The sequence below is a fragment of the Parasteatoda tepidariorum genome, chromosome 5 (genome assembly GCF_982258835.1).
Source record: "Parasteatoda tepidariorum strain Cologne lab strain chromosome 5, Ptep-v5.0, whole genome shotgun sequence".
Classification (NCBI taxonomy): domain Eukaryota; kingdom Metazoa; phylum Arthropoda; class Arachnida; order Araneae; family Theridiidae; genus Parasteatoda; species Parasteatoda tepidariorum.
This window is the reverse complement of record NC_141759.1, coordinates 73,829,629-73,847,469: the sequence shown is the minus strand read 5'-3', so window position 1 is coordinate 73,847,469 and position 17,841 is coordinate 73,829,629. Positions and strand designations below refer to the sequence as shown.

The following is a 17,841-nucleotide window of genomic DNA, read 5'->3' as shown; positions in this document are numbered from 1 at the left end:
CTTAAATTTTGCACTCAAGCGGCAATTAGGTGAAAATATATTAAAAAAAAAAAAAAAAAAAGATAGAGACGAAATGCACGTTTACAGAAATAACTATTTAAAATTCATATGATCAAATTTAATCCAAACACATAGATGGTCAAATACATAATTATTAATAACGTACATTTTTGTCTTAGCGGTTATTCGTTTAAACAATTAATGATGCACACACATTTTTCTAAAATTTAAATATTGTCTGGGGTGATAAGTAAGTTTAAAATTTTAAGCGGTTAAAAATTTACCCAATCGAAAACCTTTACATTAAAATACAACTTCAGTTTACAAGCAACAAATAATTAATATATAAAATAAAGGATTTAACCATCGATATTTTTTTTCACAAAGCCATTATCCGAATAAACTTGAGCCTAAGTTATTAATTTAAAATTAAAATTATGTGTGAATAATATTTCTGTGACTTGAAAGCAAAAAAGAAAATCAGTTTGAGCAATTAACAGATACGTTCCTTAATCCATTCATTCAATAAATAAATACATTAAAAAATAAATTAATTAGTTAAAAATAAATAAATTGAACTTTTATGAGTGTTTAAACCTAAAATCTTTTAATGAATGAAAAGAAATTTATTTTTTTGTAGTTGGCACTCTTAACAGAGCCAATGCTACTTAATTTACGCAAAAAAGTTTACTTATTGCAATAATTTTTCAGGAAACTTGAAAAATTATGTTTCCAACATTTATAACATGTATAACATTCGTTTTTTTTTTTCCATTACGACTTTGTTTTTAATAATAATAATACAATAACGAGCATTTAATTACACAAAGTTCACTTTTTGCTACCAAAATATCATTGGACATATTAAATGATTTTTTTAATAAAATAATTATATACAAAAACAAAATATTATAATGTAGTAAACGCCCCTCTCAATCTACATATACAGAGATGCAAACTTGCTCTGCTCCGTGTAGTTATATTTATTGTATGATTCTTTGTTTATTTAATGTAAAACCATTTTCCCTTTCTACGTATAATTAATAAATAATTAAAAAAAATCATGTGAAACATAATTTTTTTCCAGGTTAAAATTATAAATTTTTCCAGAATTATCTTAAATTGTGCATGGTTTCGTTTTTAATTACCACTCAATAAAATATTTTAAAGAAAGTTGAGCATTGCTAGAAAATATATCGATCGCTACAAAATATAACGTGAAATAATAAAGTGAGCATTATTCATAATAAGAAATTCATATTCATAAATAAGAAATGATTACTTACAATTTAATCCTTGATTATAAGAAAATCCTAACACTTCGTTTAAAATACACTTATGACTGTCTTTTTTTTTTCATAAAAAAAGAATAGATGGGGTGTATTCATTGTTAAGTATTACCATTGGTTTAAGCAACAGAGGCACCTCCTATTTTTAGTATTTAAATGTTTTGTGACAGTCATTCCCACCGTGTGTGGCAAAACCTCCCTTTTTGGAAGGATTTACGCCAATTTACAGCAAGGGTTCTATAAACTGGACAGGGACACCCCATGGTTTTCACATTTCTTTGCCCTCTGTCACCACCAAAGGGCTATTCTCTGCCTGCAGGTGTTCTATTCATACCCGGATAATTGCCCTTTTACATCCTGGTAATGTGATATGAAGAGATGTTTATCTTGTCTTTTTGCTTGTGGTACTGGAAAAATAAAGATTTATCTGAGGATCGGATCATTGGAAGTTTTTATTCTGCATTCTGGAGAGTTTTCTAAATGATTTTTTTCAATGCTTTATTTATTTTTTTAAAATTTGTATTATTGTTTTTAAAATTTTTATTTGTATGTATGTAAAATTTTTTTTTTTTTTTAAACAAACAAAATATCAAAATATTTCGAAAAATTGAAAAAAAAAAAAAAAAAAAAAGAAACGTTGGTGTTGGTTGATTTTGCGCCCTTTTCAAATATTGCGCCCATGGCTCTCGCCATACCTGCCATACCCTAGATACGCCACTGCTCGAGACATGAAAAATGAGCAGAAAGTAAAATTAACATTGAGGACCAGCTCTCCTGACCAAACTATTGGTACCATATTTTCCAGATTGTGGCTATGGTCTATACTTTGGGGGTCGGAAGTTCGAATCCTCCGGAAAAAAGGTATTTTTATTCAGAGAAAGTGCGTTTTTATGTCTGATTTCGTAGCTTAAAACATCCTCAGCACTTATTAGTTAGCATATTTGATGTTACCCTCTCGAACCAATAAGTTTGAATTCTAGAACATGGAGATCCGAACATTAGATCAAAAGTTATTAAGGGTGTTCCGTTTATTTTTTCTTATTCTTATTATTATTTTGAGCACTGTGTACTGTAGATAATGAATGCAGTCGATTTATTAAAAATTCTGTGTTGTTTATTGTTTCTGCATTTTATTTACTATCATGCAACTTTCGCAATCATTTTACTGTAAAAATACGATATATAGTATAAATTCTTTTTAAAGAGGGTATTAATTTTTTTTTTCGAATTTAAGAAATAGTTTGAAAAGCATTTTGTTTAAGCAGATTTATAACAACTGTGTTATTTTAAATTGCATGTTCTCAGTCCAGTTAAACAGGGACAATTTGAATAAAAAGTGGCGAAAATAAAAATTTTTTAAAACAGGGTGATTTGCAATAACCATCCACAACCCCATATATTATAGTTATATTTTTAATGAAATAATGCAATGATAAAGTAGAGACATTAAGGTATATACAAAAAATCATAAAAAATGTATGCACAGAAAATCATGAAATATTTTTTGTGTATGCATTAGGTGTGGATAATTAATGTTCAAGTTTAAAACAAACAAAAACGCAATCGAAAATAATAGAATCATTACTGATTTCGAGAGAAAAACATTAAAACCAGTTTTATTACCTGATAATCGCCTTTCAATTCCTGTTTGTTACTGTTATCACGTTTTTATGTGTTTTCAATGCAATTTTTTAGTTTTTTCCAAGTTTAAATATTAAAATTGGACCCCTGTGCTGCTAAGCTTACATTTTTACTGACAGTTTCAAATAGAAGCGTATTTATTTAAAATTGTCTATCGTAGCTTCAACATTTATTGCTATGGATATGCGACTCTTTTCTTGATTGATACCTTATTTACGACGAGTATCTATTATGTAATTATTATGGGTATTTATCATCCTCAACATTAACAAAGTAACGTAATTTAATTGGGGAATCCTCAATATTATGGAAAATTAGGAAGATTTAATCTAAAAAAAAATTACTCAATGTCGAAAAAGAAAAGAAAAAAAAAATGCCATCCAAAATACGGGCCTGTGTGATAAGTTTTACTTTTTCCAAAGAGGACATGCTTAAATCAAACTAATCATTAGTATTATTTCCAGATAGGTACTTTACAAGTTCCTGTAATCTTGATTGATAACAGCTCAATTATAATAATATTTAGCTTGTAGATGTTCATTAAAATTAAGAAATTTTATGATAAGTTTATTTCTTATAAAATATCTTAGTTAAATACAATTCAATGTTATATTATTTTTACTTATTTAAATAAAATTTTATTTCTCTTAATTTGAGCTTCGGATAAATCGAACTTTATAATTCGATTTACAGAGAATTGGCTTTAAACTTTTGTATTGACGCGCATATAGATAAGCTTTTTGTATAGGGTAAAAGCATATAGGTATAATAAAGTTGATCTATATGGGAAAAGTCTTTTTCACATTTTAAATTGAGTTTCTTCAATGCAAAGTTTTTCATCCTCTCAATTTCGTACTTCACACATTTATTGATAATGGTTTCAGTTCTTGATGTAGTAAAAATTAAATGAAAGTCTAAATTTTAAGTCATTTTTCGTGCAATACATATAATGCAAGTTGAATCAATAAATTGTATGTTGCTGAATTTTTAAATTTATGGGAAAAATACTAAAAGAGTCGTTGTTAGTTTCGTCTGTTTAGTACTATTTTAATTTAATATAAACATAACAAATTAAATATAAACATAACAGTAGTCATAGTTACGTAAATTACTAAACTCATTATTTTCAATTAAAAAATTTTAAAGATAGATAGGATAAAAGCTAAAGAACATTGAAAATGTTAAAAGTATTTTCTTATAAATATTTCTTAAACCTTGCTATACGTTTTTTATTACTTAGTTTTAATAAAAATAGGATAACCCTATAGTGAATAACAGTTTAAAATTTTATTGTCGAATCAATTTGTGGGGGAAAATATTTCTAATTTCGTTTTATTAAAGCAATTTCGGAAAATAAGTAAGTTTATTAAAAATAGCTCGTAAGTCACATTTTCCAAAATGAGTTGGCACGATTTTTAGATCGCCAATTTCCTTAGAGATACTGCGGATTCGATACAGTAACCCTAACTCTTTACGCGGCAGTTTCTTGAAATTTCGTTATTCGCTCTTTAATCGTTCAGAAACAAAGAGTACTTAGAATTTCTTAACTTTATAATAATCTGTCAATATGAGGGAAATTGTCCACGTTCAAGCTGGCCAGTGCGGAAATCAAATTGGAGCTAAGGTAAGAATCACCAATAAATTAATTAAGTTATTTTAGTTAAATTAATTAAAATAAAGCCTCTGGCAAATTTTAGGGCGCGGTTGCACCCGGTCTTTCGGCGTTTAAAAATTTGATATGTATTCTTTGAAAATCATGTCTATAAAGTTTAATTATAAATGGTCAAATTACATTATTTAAATATATTTTTAAAAATTATGTGTTATTGTTAATGGTTAAACTGTTGTTAGTATTTCTTGCCTGTTCCCAATGCTTTCGTGTCAAATTATTTAATCCGCATTTGGTGCTCCGAATTAACATACTTTCAACGAATATCAATTGCAAAATTCTATTGTATCTGTTTCTGAATATAGATCTTTTACATTTTTTGTGCACTAAACTTAAAATCAGTCTGTTAAGTATTTAAGCCTAAGAACTGTTGTTACTGTTAGTATTGACGTATTTTAAGTAGCTGCACTTTTTCTAGATTCTTTGACAATGAAAGGACTTTGTATCCCATTAAATTATCTTTTGAATTTGTATCTCATTAAGTTATCTTTTGAATTTAGTTATATTTAGCTCATAAATATCGAACTTTGTATAGGTGTTTCTACTAATAGTTAACAATGAGTACTAATCATCAGCATAAGAAAAAAGTTAACTTTAACACCGCTTTATGGTATTGCGGCTGGGAGACTTTTCGGATTTCTTTTATTGACTCCGATTATATTGATGTTTTAAAATTTTTTATGAAAACATTAGTTTTATTTATAATCTGAGGAATTAATGCTGCAGTTCATTCCCCCCCCTAATTCTCAGCTAGTTTGGATTTGAAGGACACGCCCAGTTATGTGGGCAACACTCAATATACATTACTTCATATCCTGACTAAAGAGTTTTGAAGTAAATATTTATATTTGTACCTGGCATTTACGTTCGATATTAAATTTTCATATTAAAGTAAGGTCATTTAACTGAAAAATTCTTTTAAATTATAATTTATTGTTAAACTTTCTATTATATTAATATTGAAACATTTTTATTAGATGTTATTTTTAATATTAGTTTAAATTCAAATTTTGACTTCATGATGTTTTAAAATTTGTTTTCCTTTTATTCATTTTGAATTTTTATGTGTATGAAATTGATATTAGATTTCATCTGCTGACATAAAAGTTTTTGAACTCTTATTTTTACATTATTTCTTGGTATACTAACTAACTAGTTTTGCTTACAAAATCTACTTTAATTTGCCTACACTATTTTTTGTTTATTATTTTAAAAAAGACCAAATTTATATTATAGTTTCAAAAACCCTGTGAGTTAAACTTAAGTAGTTATTCATGCAGGTTATAGGAATATTGGAAGAAATTAACATATTGTATATATCATCAGGGGTCTGTCCAGGCGGAATTTACTACTGTTTAGCGGTACCTTCACAAATTCAATTTTAGGGAAGCCGGTAGTTTCACAAATTCAACTTTAGGAAAAACGGTAGTTTCACAAAATACTTTATCTTAAAATTTTTGTATCCTTAAGAAACGATAAATCTATATTTTTACTATGTTTTTGTGTTGATTTTTTAATTTTTCACAAATTATGTCTAAATTTTCACAAAGTAGGTACCTCTCTGAAAAACCTAGACGGACACAGACCCCTGATCATGTATTTAGATGTAATATACGTGTATTTAGATCAAATTATAGTTTTTACCTCAATACTAAAAAAAAAAAAAAAATGGAAAGACAGAAAGAAAAAGAAACATTCTTTGAGTACTTATAATTTTATTCAAAATAAATATTTTTAAGTAAATGAATAAAATTAAGATAATTTTTATCTTCTAGTTTTGGGAAGTTATATCTGATGAACATGGAATTGATCCCACTGGTTCTTATCATGGTGACTCAGATCTACAGTTAGAAAGAATAAATGTATATTATAATGAAGCATCTGGTATGTTTTATTACTTCATTTATTAAATAAAAGATTTTTTTAAAAAAAGGATCTATAATGATTAATAGTGATTTTTATGTATTTAATTTTGACACTACAGCTTTGTTTTTAAAATAATCCTTAAACACATTGGTTTTTTTATTAATATAATTTTTTTGTTACTGATTCAAATAATATTTTTTATGTCTAGTAATCTTTTGATGTATTGCTTTAGTTTTAAAATTATAATTTAACCTGATTATAATTCTGATAATTTATTTGTAGGTGGAAAATATGTACCTAGGGCTATTCTACTGGATTTGGAGCCAGGAACTATGGACTCCGTACGATCTGGTCCATTTGGCCAATTATTTAGGCCAGACAATTTCATCTTTGGTAAGTTTAAAAATTTCCGATAATTTTTTTCCTTCGAATTAAATAATTTTTTGTTACTAAAATAAATTATATAGATTAGAAGTTTGATTTACCTTCAGTATCTGTTTGTATCTGTACCTTCAAATCTGTTTGTACTTACAGACACTAATAGTGACATGAAACTTTGCTCTTAATTATTTTAAAAAATATGCAGTTAAGGTCATTAATGAGGAAAAAGAAAGTTTTAATTAACTTAAAATATATTATTTTGGTCATTTTTTTTTAGTTCAAAACTAACTTACTCTTCATTTGATAAAGATATCTAAAACTATTTTATTCATTAAATATTAATATTTTGTATCGGTTGCTTTATTTGGTAAATGTAAAATGTGTCATTTATTATTTGATATATCTGGTATCATAATTTAAAGAGGATGTCTCATAACATATTTATTTGAGGGCAATTGTATGTTCAAGGGAAGACAATGTGAACTATTTTTAACTTCAAAAATATCAGCAGGCTTAATAAATTTTTTTAATGTTTTTTATTTTAAAATTTTGTTTAGCAGTCTGCTTTTATTCTCAACATAATAGAAATTTTTTATCACTTAATCAAAAATTGAGAGTTGACTGATAAACCGGTATATACTGTATACTAAGTTTTTCTGTGTAAAACATTAAGAAAGCTTAGATAGGAAAAAGGTAATATAGACAGTCTTCATATCTTGTCAGTTAAAATTTACAACGACACATTAACCTGCTTTTATTTATTTATTTTATTATTATATTTATTTATTTATTTTATAAGATACTTAAGAGCCAATATGAATTACATTGTTATATTTAGTCTTCACACAATAATTGTATCTCAAATATTTTAAGTATGAAAATGAAAAATAAAGATTTAACCGTTTTTCATAAAGACAATTTTACAAAACTGACCCCCATATATTTTATTACATGGCAATGCTAACTAGGGTTGTGCCTTACATTCTTTTACTTAAGAAATGTAAACTTTTACTGTGTAATAAACATAAGTAAATTTGAGAGGTATAAAATTTCAGAACACTGAAACTGAATGAAATGTAAGCGAATCATAATATATGAATAAGTTATTAATGACCTTGAAATGTCTCCTATAGGTCAGAGTGGTGCTGGTAACAACTGGGCTAAAGGTCATTACACAGAAGGAGCAGAGCTTGTAGATACAGTATTAGATGTTGTACGAAAAGAAGCCGAAAGCTGTGATTGTCTTCAAGGTTTCCAATTGGCCCATTCACTTGGAGGTGGTACTGGGTCTGGAATGGGCACATTACTTATATCTAAAATCCGTGAAGAGTATCCTGATAGAATAATGAATACATTTAGTGTCATGCCCTCTCCTAAGGTGAGTTGTTAGAAATAACGAAAATTAACTTTTTAAATTAGTTATTTGTATAATTGAGTGTTTTCTAGTAAGGAAAGTTGAACAGTTTCATTGACTCGGTGGTGAAAATCTTCCTCAGATTTGAATTTTTTTTTATTTCTAGCACTTTTTCATTTTTGTTATGCTTTAAAATGATTTAAAAGGGTAATCTTATTGGTGCATTTAATTAGCAATGTAGCATACTTATCATTTTCTGCAGATCTGCAGGATTTCACTTTTCAAAAAGACTAAGATTAATCCTGTATGATGGATATTTTTTGCTTCTAAAGATTTACTTGGTCTTTTTTATATAGCTCATTTGAATTGATTTTATCATAGAATTAACATTTTATAATCATGAAATTTTTGCAATAGTTACCAGTCTTTCACATATTATTTTCTTAATGCTTTGCTGTATACAAAATTAGTGCATTGCAAATAAGCTGCTATCAAATTGTCTAATTCATTTTTCAAAAGCTATTCTTGGGCAACTATCAAGTTCTTGGTTTTTAATTTATAATTTATTTTAGCCTTTACTGAACACAACAAATAAATTTGGTTCAGCTAGATATTTTGCCTAATTTTTCCCAAAATTTTATCTTCTATAGTGAGCTTATTGGAAAAAATGTTTTTTAATTGAAATTTAGGGAATCCAAGAACATCAGTTTTAAAAAATATAACAGCAGTAAAAACGACATTTACTGGACGCATTTTCTTATTAAAAACTTTAATAACCTCGTTAAAAAATTCCATCATAATGTCACACTGTTTTAAAATGTCACCGTATTTCTTTCCCTAAACTTTTCAATTGACATGTGTTTTGCTGAAACTGACAACTTAATAAATATTTTAGCATGTAATTTACTTTAATTCTAGGTGTCAGATACTGTAGTTGAACCATACAATGCAACCCTCTCCGTCCATCAGCTAGTAGAAAATACAGATGAAACATACTGTATTGACAATGAAGCCTTATACGATATCTGCTTCCGCACACTTAAACTCACAACTCCAACCTATGGAGATCTCAATCATCTTGTGTCCGTCACTATGTCTGGTGTCACCACCTGCCTCAGGTTCCCCGGTCAACTCAATGCCGATCTCAGAAAACTAGCCGTAAACATGGTCCCATTCCCTCGTCTTCATTTCTTCATGCCTGGTTTTGCACCACTTACATCCAGAGGAAGCCAGCAATACCGAGCTCTTTCAGTTCCTGAACTCACCCAACAAATGTTCGATGCCAAGAACATGATGGCCGCCTGTGATCCAAGACATGGTCGATACTTAACTGTCGCCACCATCTTCAGAGGCCGCATGAGTATGAAAGAGGTCGATGAACAAATGCTTAATGTACAGAATAAGAATAGCAGTTACTTTGTTGAATGGATTCCTAACAACGTCAAGACAGCTGTTTGCGATATTCCACCTAGAGGACTTAAAATGTCTGCTACCTTCATTGGTAACAGCACAGCTATCCAAGAGCTTTTCAAAAGAATTTCAGAACAATTTACTGGTAAGATTCATTAATGGTACTAGATGTAGTATTTTTAAGGAATATAGATGGCTTGTATTGTATTTTGCTGTCAATAGGGTATTGTAAGTTTCTAATACAAATTGATAGAATCCATGCACGGGTTTGAAGATTCTGGGCAATTGACCCGAAACTACTTCACAATGGTTATTTGCATCAATAATTTACCATAAAAGGAAAAATACTGGGGGTAAAGTAAAAACTTTCATGTGCATTTCTCCTAATTAAACCATTAAATCTTTACATATTGTATTCTATTAATTAGAGTATTAAATTTTTATTTTCCTCTTTATTTGTGATTTGCTTGGATTAAAAAATTAACTGAAGTAAAAGCAATAGTAAAAACAGTGGCAGTAGTGCTGCCATTTATTTTGGTAATCTGCAGTTAATTAAGTTTATTTGTAAAATCTTAACATCTAGAAAAAGTATTCTGTTGAAGACCAAACCTTATAATTTTATCATATCAATCGATTTTGAGCATATGATATGCTAAAAAAAGTAAAATTTTCAAATTATAGATAGCAATATTTTCTGCTAGTATTTCTTATATATTCTATATTTACTGATAAATAATTCTTCAGCTAATTCTGGGCTTGCAACATTTATTAATACTGAACCAAAGCTATGTGTAATAATATGACTTGACTAAATTAGCTCATTTTATTATTACTGGCTGCCTTTGGTGAATAGCATGTTCGCTTTTCAAAGTCATTTTTTAACTTCTCAAGCTATCAAGTGTATATATACGTTTACTATACTTGAAATGAATATCATATATTTGTGCTATTGCTTGAAAAAGCAAACTCCATGATCAATAATTAGTATGACAATATGCAGACCTATAATTAATGTTTGTTTTTTTTTAAATTATGTATTTCAAAATTGTTATCCTATTTGTATAATTTAATACAAAAACAGTTATGGGAATGCTGCACCATAACACTGTGTTAAATTTTTGCATCCATTTTAGAAGGGATCAAAAATAAATACAAATAATTCTATAAAAATACTAAATTATTCTAAAATACTTAATGTATAACTAACTATTCAACACTATTTAAATTATTACTTAAGACAACCTAACAAAATGTATAACTATAATGTTGCTAATAAATAAATATATATTTTTTGTGAGACTTACTCCTAATGAAACAAACAAGATTAGATTCTTTCCCCCTTAGGAACTGGATAACTCATAACTGTTTTCTTTTGCAGCTATGTTCAGGCGTAAGGCTTTCTTGCATTGGTATACTGGTGAAGGTATGGACGAGATGGAGTTCACAGAAGCAGAGTCTAACATGAATGATCTCATTTCTGAATATCAACAATACCAAGAAGCCACAGCTGATGATGAAGGTGACTTCGAAGATGAAGAGCAACCCGTTGTCGAATAAAGTGGAAATTCTAAGCATTCCTTGTTTTTTTTTTCTTCCAAATTTAAACTAGTAACATGCTTAAAAAATTTTTTTATCTGGTTTTCTATAAAAACTAGCCCAGAGCTATTTAATTTGTCATATATTTAACCATAGTGTATGACTGGCAGTTGTTAATGTTTTGTATTTTTTTATGATTTGAATAAAATTCAAATTCTTGTATATTGTTTTGTGAAGTCTCGTTCCTTGAAATTTGTTTTTCTTATGTTTAGGAAATTTTTCATGATGATAGACAGTTCATATGTGGCATATTCAAAATCAGCCGATTATAAAATATTTTTGTTTTATGTTTTTTTTTTAATCAACTCACTAGAGGGCATCATGGGTGCAAGTCTTCTGTCCCCAGGACGGATTTCCGTCTTTCGAAATTGTCCGCGGACGGAAGTAAGACAGAAACAAGACTGACTCGAAGATGGAAATCGGAATTTTTTCTTCTGTCCTTAAAAATATTTATTAGGTCTACGTTATTGGTCTACTTTCTTATGTCCTGTTCTTACTTTATCAAAAGACAGATGAATAAATATTTTTTTTACAGTATTTAAACTTGATGTAGGGTAAACTAACCAGTGAAGGAACACTTAAGCTTCGCTTGCCTTTTAAAAAATCATATTAATTTCAAAATTCGTAATTTCAGTTAAATGACAGTGTCAACATATTTGTTACTAATTGCAAACTATGCAAAAAAAATTGTAGAGAACTTACATAATATTGTTTTGGAGGTTCAAATAACCAGTGAAGGAACACTTAATTTTGGTTATTTTTTAATGCTCTTTATGATTATGCCTTACAAATGTATAAAAACAAGACTATTTGTGAAGTTATAACATACAAGTACTTGTAAAATGCTAACTTTTTTCTGTAATCGTGAACTAGAAATTAAAGTGATGTTAAATACAAAATAAATATAAAAAAATCTTTTTTTCTTATAATTTAACAGTCAAATCTAAATCATTGTGTCATCCGATGCTGTTTATTATTATTTTATCACCTTTTTGGTTACTCTTTTTCCTCTTATTTCTTGAAGCTTTTTGTCTTTAAGTATTTTTTCTTTTCCATGTTCTCTTGTTTTAACTTTTTTTTAGATCTTTCAGCCTCTTGAAATTTTTGCTATTTCTCTGAAGTTAGGTAATTTATTCGTTTTTCTTCTTATTTGACCTTTCTTTTTATCATCAATATTTGGCCAATGTGAATGAATGGTTCTTCCAAACTTCTGATTTTTCAGCAACATTTCTGGAATGCCTTTCTCGAAAATAGACGGGGGAAAGGTGTCTTGAAGTTTGAAGCAAATCCATCTCTTGTTGACTTATATCTAGAGGATCTTTAGAAGTACTGATTTTACTTACAGAATCATTTCTTTTTTCAACTAAGAGAGGATCAGCATGAGGACTCATTTCAAATTCGATATCTAAGATGCATTCATTATCAATACTAGCTTCAGTTCCTAAGTTTGACTTAACCAAATGGTCTTCTTTTAATACGTACTTCTTCCACATTGAAAAAAGTACAAGCTCTTGGATATTTTCGATATTAGACTCTTCAGTCTGCGTTAAAATTAAAACATATCTTGAGGGATTTTCCTCTCAAGCTTCTGAAGAAATTGAGTATCGTTTCTGTTTAACTCGGTTTTTTGTTGAGGAGCTTGCTTCTAAATTCTTAACATTGTAAAGTAGTTTTTATAAATTATATAATCACGTGGCTATCCTATAATGATAGCTTATTAGGAGTTCTTGGTGCAAAAGCCTGCGAAAAAATGTTCTATTCAAATTTTTATGATTATATTTAATTAGTTTTCGATTTGTAAACATTAAGTTGCCTAACATTTGATGTAACTACACACCCCATTAATAAATATAAATTATAATTTTTTCATAAATTAAGCTATTAAGTTAACATTTTAAACTGAAATTATTTCAGGAATTATTCATACAATTTTTAACAAAATTTCGGTTGTCCTCTATATAGCAGAATTACTTATCCTAGAGTCATGTAATATCATATTTCACACATTACTGTTCATTCACTGGAAGTATTCCCAGTGAAAGAACATGCCTGTTTCTTCACTGGTTAGAAGTTGTTTTTTGTCTTTTAAACAGAATTTTGATGTATAATATGACTATAATGTACAAGAAAATTAAAAAATTTCTTTTATTTTCATTAACTGGGAGAAAAACCCAGTAAAGGAACACTTGTTCCTTCACTGGTTTTTCATCGTTTGGTGATCCAGTGAATAAACACCCCCTTATCTCAGTACTTGATTATGCTATGGTGCTTTAAAAAAAATAAAACGTGACTTCAATAGCTATATTTTGAATTCTTTTTTTCACAGTGAGAAAAATAAGACTACTACATGCAATTAATTCCACTTCAAACATATAAATACAAATAATCACCTTATAATTTTTTCAACGAAATAAGGTGTTACACAGATAATATCAGATTCAAAAATTTTTCCAGAGAAGTCTATTTGACCAGGTAATCCAAAATATTGCTAGATGACTTCCTATTGTTTGGCAGTAAGCTATTGTTACCAATCAATCTAAAAAAAAACACTTTCAAATTCTTATTTTTAATCAATATATATGAAATGTTCCTTCACTGGTTGGTTTACCCTATTATGGTAAAGCTTTCTTAGATAGTTGGCATATGTCCAGGGGGTATTGTGTATGTTAGGTATTTCAGTCTTGGCCTTTTTTCCAACTTGCACCAATGGAGGGCATGGAAACAGCCAAAAAAAATTAACATTTGTGGTTTGTATTGAAAAAAAATTCACTTAAGTCTCTAGTTTTTTTTTCGTATTGAGAAAAAACATCTTTTCGTTTGAAATGAAAACTGGTGTGCAAGATGGTCATTTTTTAAAGAAAAGTTTATATTGCTTATTTTCCCCCCTCCCATAAAGTGAAAATATGTGCCAAATATTAATAAAATTAATGAATTGTTAGATTAGGTGACTTTTTTTGAGTGGAGGGCTTCATTCCCAAGTATTTAAGTTTGTTGACTGCCTAAAATTTTATTGGAAAAAAATTAATATTAACTTTTTAATATTAAAATTTATTCATACCTTAATATCAAAATCACTATCTACTTTCCAAACTTTTTATCCACTTTCAAATTTTGCTTGTAAAGTAAATAAAAATATTGAGAATTAAAAAAAAAACACCCATGTAGAAATGAGCAGCAATAACACAAAAAAAAAAGCCATCGTTCAATAGATAGACTATGAAATTCCCACAAATAAAGCAAGTAATAAGGGTGATAATTAAAATGCGAGAAAGTCTACCGGAATTTTCACTACCACTTAAAGCGTAGATATAACTGAAAAAATAAATGGATTGACATCAAAATGAAGCAAATGTCGAACGTTATTTAAAGGGGCAATTCAATCTTAATATTTTATTAAAAAGATCGGGAATTAGAAAACCGCATGGAAAAGTAACACCTGCCGAAAAAAAAAATGATCGAAAAATTACTTGGATTGATTGAAATTCGGCACAAATAAACCATGTCAAAAATTATAATTAAAATGTGCAAAATAATCCTTAACATACATTGAAATTGTAAAACTATATCTTGCCGTGAAGAATTATCTGGGGTCTAGAACAGACCACTTAAAAAGTTATGAAATCTTTTTTAAAACCGCCAATTGGCGACATTCCACCACCTAGATCAGGGGTTTCCAACTTACATGAGGCCGGGGGAGAAATTAAAAACACCAGTCAAATGGCGGGCCGCAACTTCATCAAAATTTTATATAGGAAGGACTAATGTTTGAAGGAACATTAAATATCACTGTCAAATTTTTATCTAGTTGTACAAACAAAAGTATTGAATTACAAATAATAATAAATATTTTCTTGGATTGTTATTGTTAATTTACGTCGCACTGGAGCTTCACAATGGGCTATTTTCTTGGATTGAAAACGAAAAAAAGTGCGTGGAGCTCCTCCGCGCGAAAGAAGTTAAACTTCGTAACCTGCGACGTTAATTGTAGAAGAATCAGCTGTCGTAGAAGGATCACTAGTTCTATTCAACGACTCTTTTTCCTGCTCCCAAATAAATTATATGTGCATCAAAACAAACTAAAAAAAATATTTATCGAAAAACAAAACTTTTATGACTTCTATTATTTTTATGCTAGTGAGAACCAAAACAATGAGGGAAAACTGGATCTTACCACGTGATTTCCCGGCCAATAAAAATGTAGCGTTAAACGTTTAATGCTCCCTTGTTGGAAGTCGCATAAGAAGTATAACTTCAAAAAATTTCTTTTGCACCGTTGGTATGTTAAATTTCACAGAAGCAAAGAAATTAGTTTTTTTTTTTTTTTTTTTTAACGAAAGAAAAGTATTTTAAGCCCATTTAGATTTTTTACGAAAATTTTCCCCCCAAAAATGACAACTAATATACTTTAGTTCGCGGGCCACAAAAAAAGGCTTTGCTGCCCGGGGGCCGCCGTTTGGTAACCACTGACCTAGATGAAAATTATCAAAACCTCTGCCTTATTCTCAGTTTTTGCAAAATTAGACCACAAACGCTTTTCATTTTCACAGAACTGTGTCTTTTCTCCCTGTTATGCTCCATTTACAAAATAAGCGTAGACAACGCTGGCTTTAGATAAGCTAAACTTGACCTAACAATCATGAGTAACAGTTGCTAACATAAAGCTAAAAAAAATAGCATATTCGCAAAAAAGCACCATTTCATATTACGACGCAACCTTCGAAAAACAGTCTTAATATATATTTTAAAACGACGTGGAAATGAGTAACAATAATTTCCGAAAAAACGATAGAAAAACAACATGATTTACGGTGAAATCTACATCGAAGTCGAGCATCACTGGCTGCGGTCAGTGGGTGACCACTTTGATCAGCCTGCGTTGGGACCTGAGGGTATGCGGTTTTAGACTACGTTAAACTGTTCTACCGTAAAGTGCTCGGCTTCACGAGCATGTCGTCGGAAGCGGCGATGCCATCCTCTGCAGAGGATCGAAATTGTGATGACAGGTCTTTGGATCATCCTTATGGAGGCTTTCAAGACCAATGCCAGTAACCCATTGTGCAGCTCCAGTGTGATGCAATAAATAAATTGCAACTACAATGAGGAAGTCGTAAGTGATTCAAAACTGCAATTTGAAACTCGTGAGTCTTAATAACATCGAGATTTTAAAAATTACGTGGGTATCAAACAATAGCTGTCAAAAACACAATCGAAAAATCGCTGAAACCGATGAAATGGACCAATAAAGCGCATCAAAAAATAACTCGGTTTCGAAAATTGTGTCTCAGTATAATACATTAAAAATATTAAGATTTTTAAAACTATGAGGAGATCCGTGGAAATAATCGTCGAAAGCGCTATTAAAAAGCCACACAGATATACGATGGAATCTCATCTCGGCCATTTAGTGCATTTAAAAGTGAAGACTCGAATGCGCGGTTTAAAATATCTGACCTTTTTTTTTCTTCCAAAAAAGAAGAAATTATAATCTTTTTTTTCTTCTTCATTATGTTCAGTGTGGCCATGGGCCGCAATGCCCGAATAAATAGAAAGAGTCTTTGATCCAATTCCGCTCAAAGCTAAAACAAGGAAGTAGGCGTTATTTTTATTGTATTTCTGAGGAGCTCTCAAAATTCTCAATCGCGCGTTGAATATATTTCTTTTTTTCCTATCTTTTTTCACGCATTTTTTCCAACCCTAGGCATTTTATTTCGTTTTTGAGATTTAATTCCAGGCTTAAATAATCGCCTAGAAAATAAGTTGGAAAGAAATACTTTCCAAATTTTTTTTTTCTCAATTGATTTTATGGCATTTATAGGGATGAACATTTGTCAAATAAAAAAAACATCAAATGGATAAAAAAATAATAGGAGGAGAAAGAATTAAAAAAGTTTTAAATTAGATCTTTTTGTAATATTTTCTTTAACCAGGTTTTTCCCTTATGAGCAGTGGTTTTCCTTCCCGGAACTCCAATATTGGATTTTATGCTGAAAATTAGTTCTATTTTAATTCATGGAGAATGGAATGAGTTTTGAAAAAGTATATTAACATGGCCATCATGCGCAGAATGAATTCAAATGCCAAGTACTTCTCATTAGATGCCTAATAATATTAAATTTTTATTTACCATGAAACTACCAGTTTAAACTAAAATAAAAATTTAATATCAAATTAGAACACCTTTCCTTGTGTATGCTCTGGCTTCTCTTCATCAATCGTGCTAATCTTTCGCCTTTTACTAAAGATTACCGTGGAGAGGAGCATCCTAATGAGCTTAAGCTAATTTTTGGAATCCCACTCAGTGGGATTATAACAATAAGAGAGAGATATAACTTGATGAGAATCTGTTAGGCTTAGGCTAACGAAAGGCTCTCACCCATAGAGTTGAAATAGTAGGTAGAGGAACCAAGTTCGCTTTATTCCTTCCGAAAAGACACGCCACAGATAGCAAGCAAAGAGTTACAATCACGTGATGGAAAGAGTGCAATACTTGGCGCAGTATCGGAAATGTTGGCGCACTAAGTTTTTAAACAGCTTTATTTCGATATTACCGATGCGCAAATAATCGGAGCATTTGAAAGAGAGAAAAAAAATATTTTCGTTAATCACATTTCTTTAATATTATTAAATGGGTTTTT

At 29.4% G+C, this 17,841-nt stretch overlaps 1 protein-coding gene and 1 non-coding gene across 2 annotated transcripts; both read left to right on the top strand.

The window, feature by feature from the left end:
* The first annotated feature begins 3,997 nt into the window (after positions 1–3,997).
* On the top strand, positions 3,998–11,368 carry LOC107451828 (tubulin beta-2 chain). The gene is made up of 6 exons (XM_087164209.1): positions 3,998–4,554; positions 6,375–6,483; positions 6,748–6,858; positions 7,980–8,224; positions 9,119–9,755; positions 10,989–11,368. Exons 1-6 carry the CDS (start codon positions 4,498–4,500, stop codon positions 11,165–11,167), a joined length of 1,338 nt encoding a protein of 445 aa, XP_087020335.1. The 5' UTR covers positions 3,998–4,497; the 3' UTR covers positions 11,168–11,368.
* Positions 11,369–17,395: 6,027 nt separating this feature from the next.
* LOC122272189 (U5 spliceosomal RNA) lies at positions 17,396–17,511 on the top strand. Its single transcript, XR_006226834.2, has one exon. It is a non-coding gene; the product is annotated as a U5 spliceosomal RNA (small nuclear RNA).
* The last annotated feature ends 330 nt before the right edge of the window (positions 17,512–17,841 follow it).

Coding starts and splice junctions, on each gene's coding strand:
- LOC107451828 (XM_087164209.1), top strand. CDS start 4,498: ATGAGGGAAATTGTCCACGTTCAAGCTGGCCAGTGCGGAAATCAAATT. Junction 6,484..6,747: donor ATATTATAATGAAGCATCTG/GTATGTTTTATT, acceptor ATTTATTTGTAG/GTGGAAAATATGTACCTAGG. Junction 9,756..10,988: donor AATTTCAGAACAATTTACTG/GTAAGATTCATT, acceptor TTTCTTTTGCAG/CTATGTTCAGGCGTAAGGCT.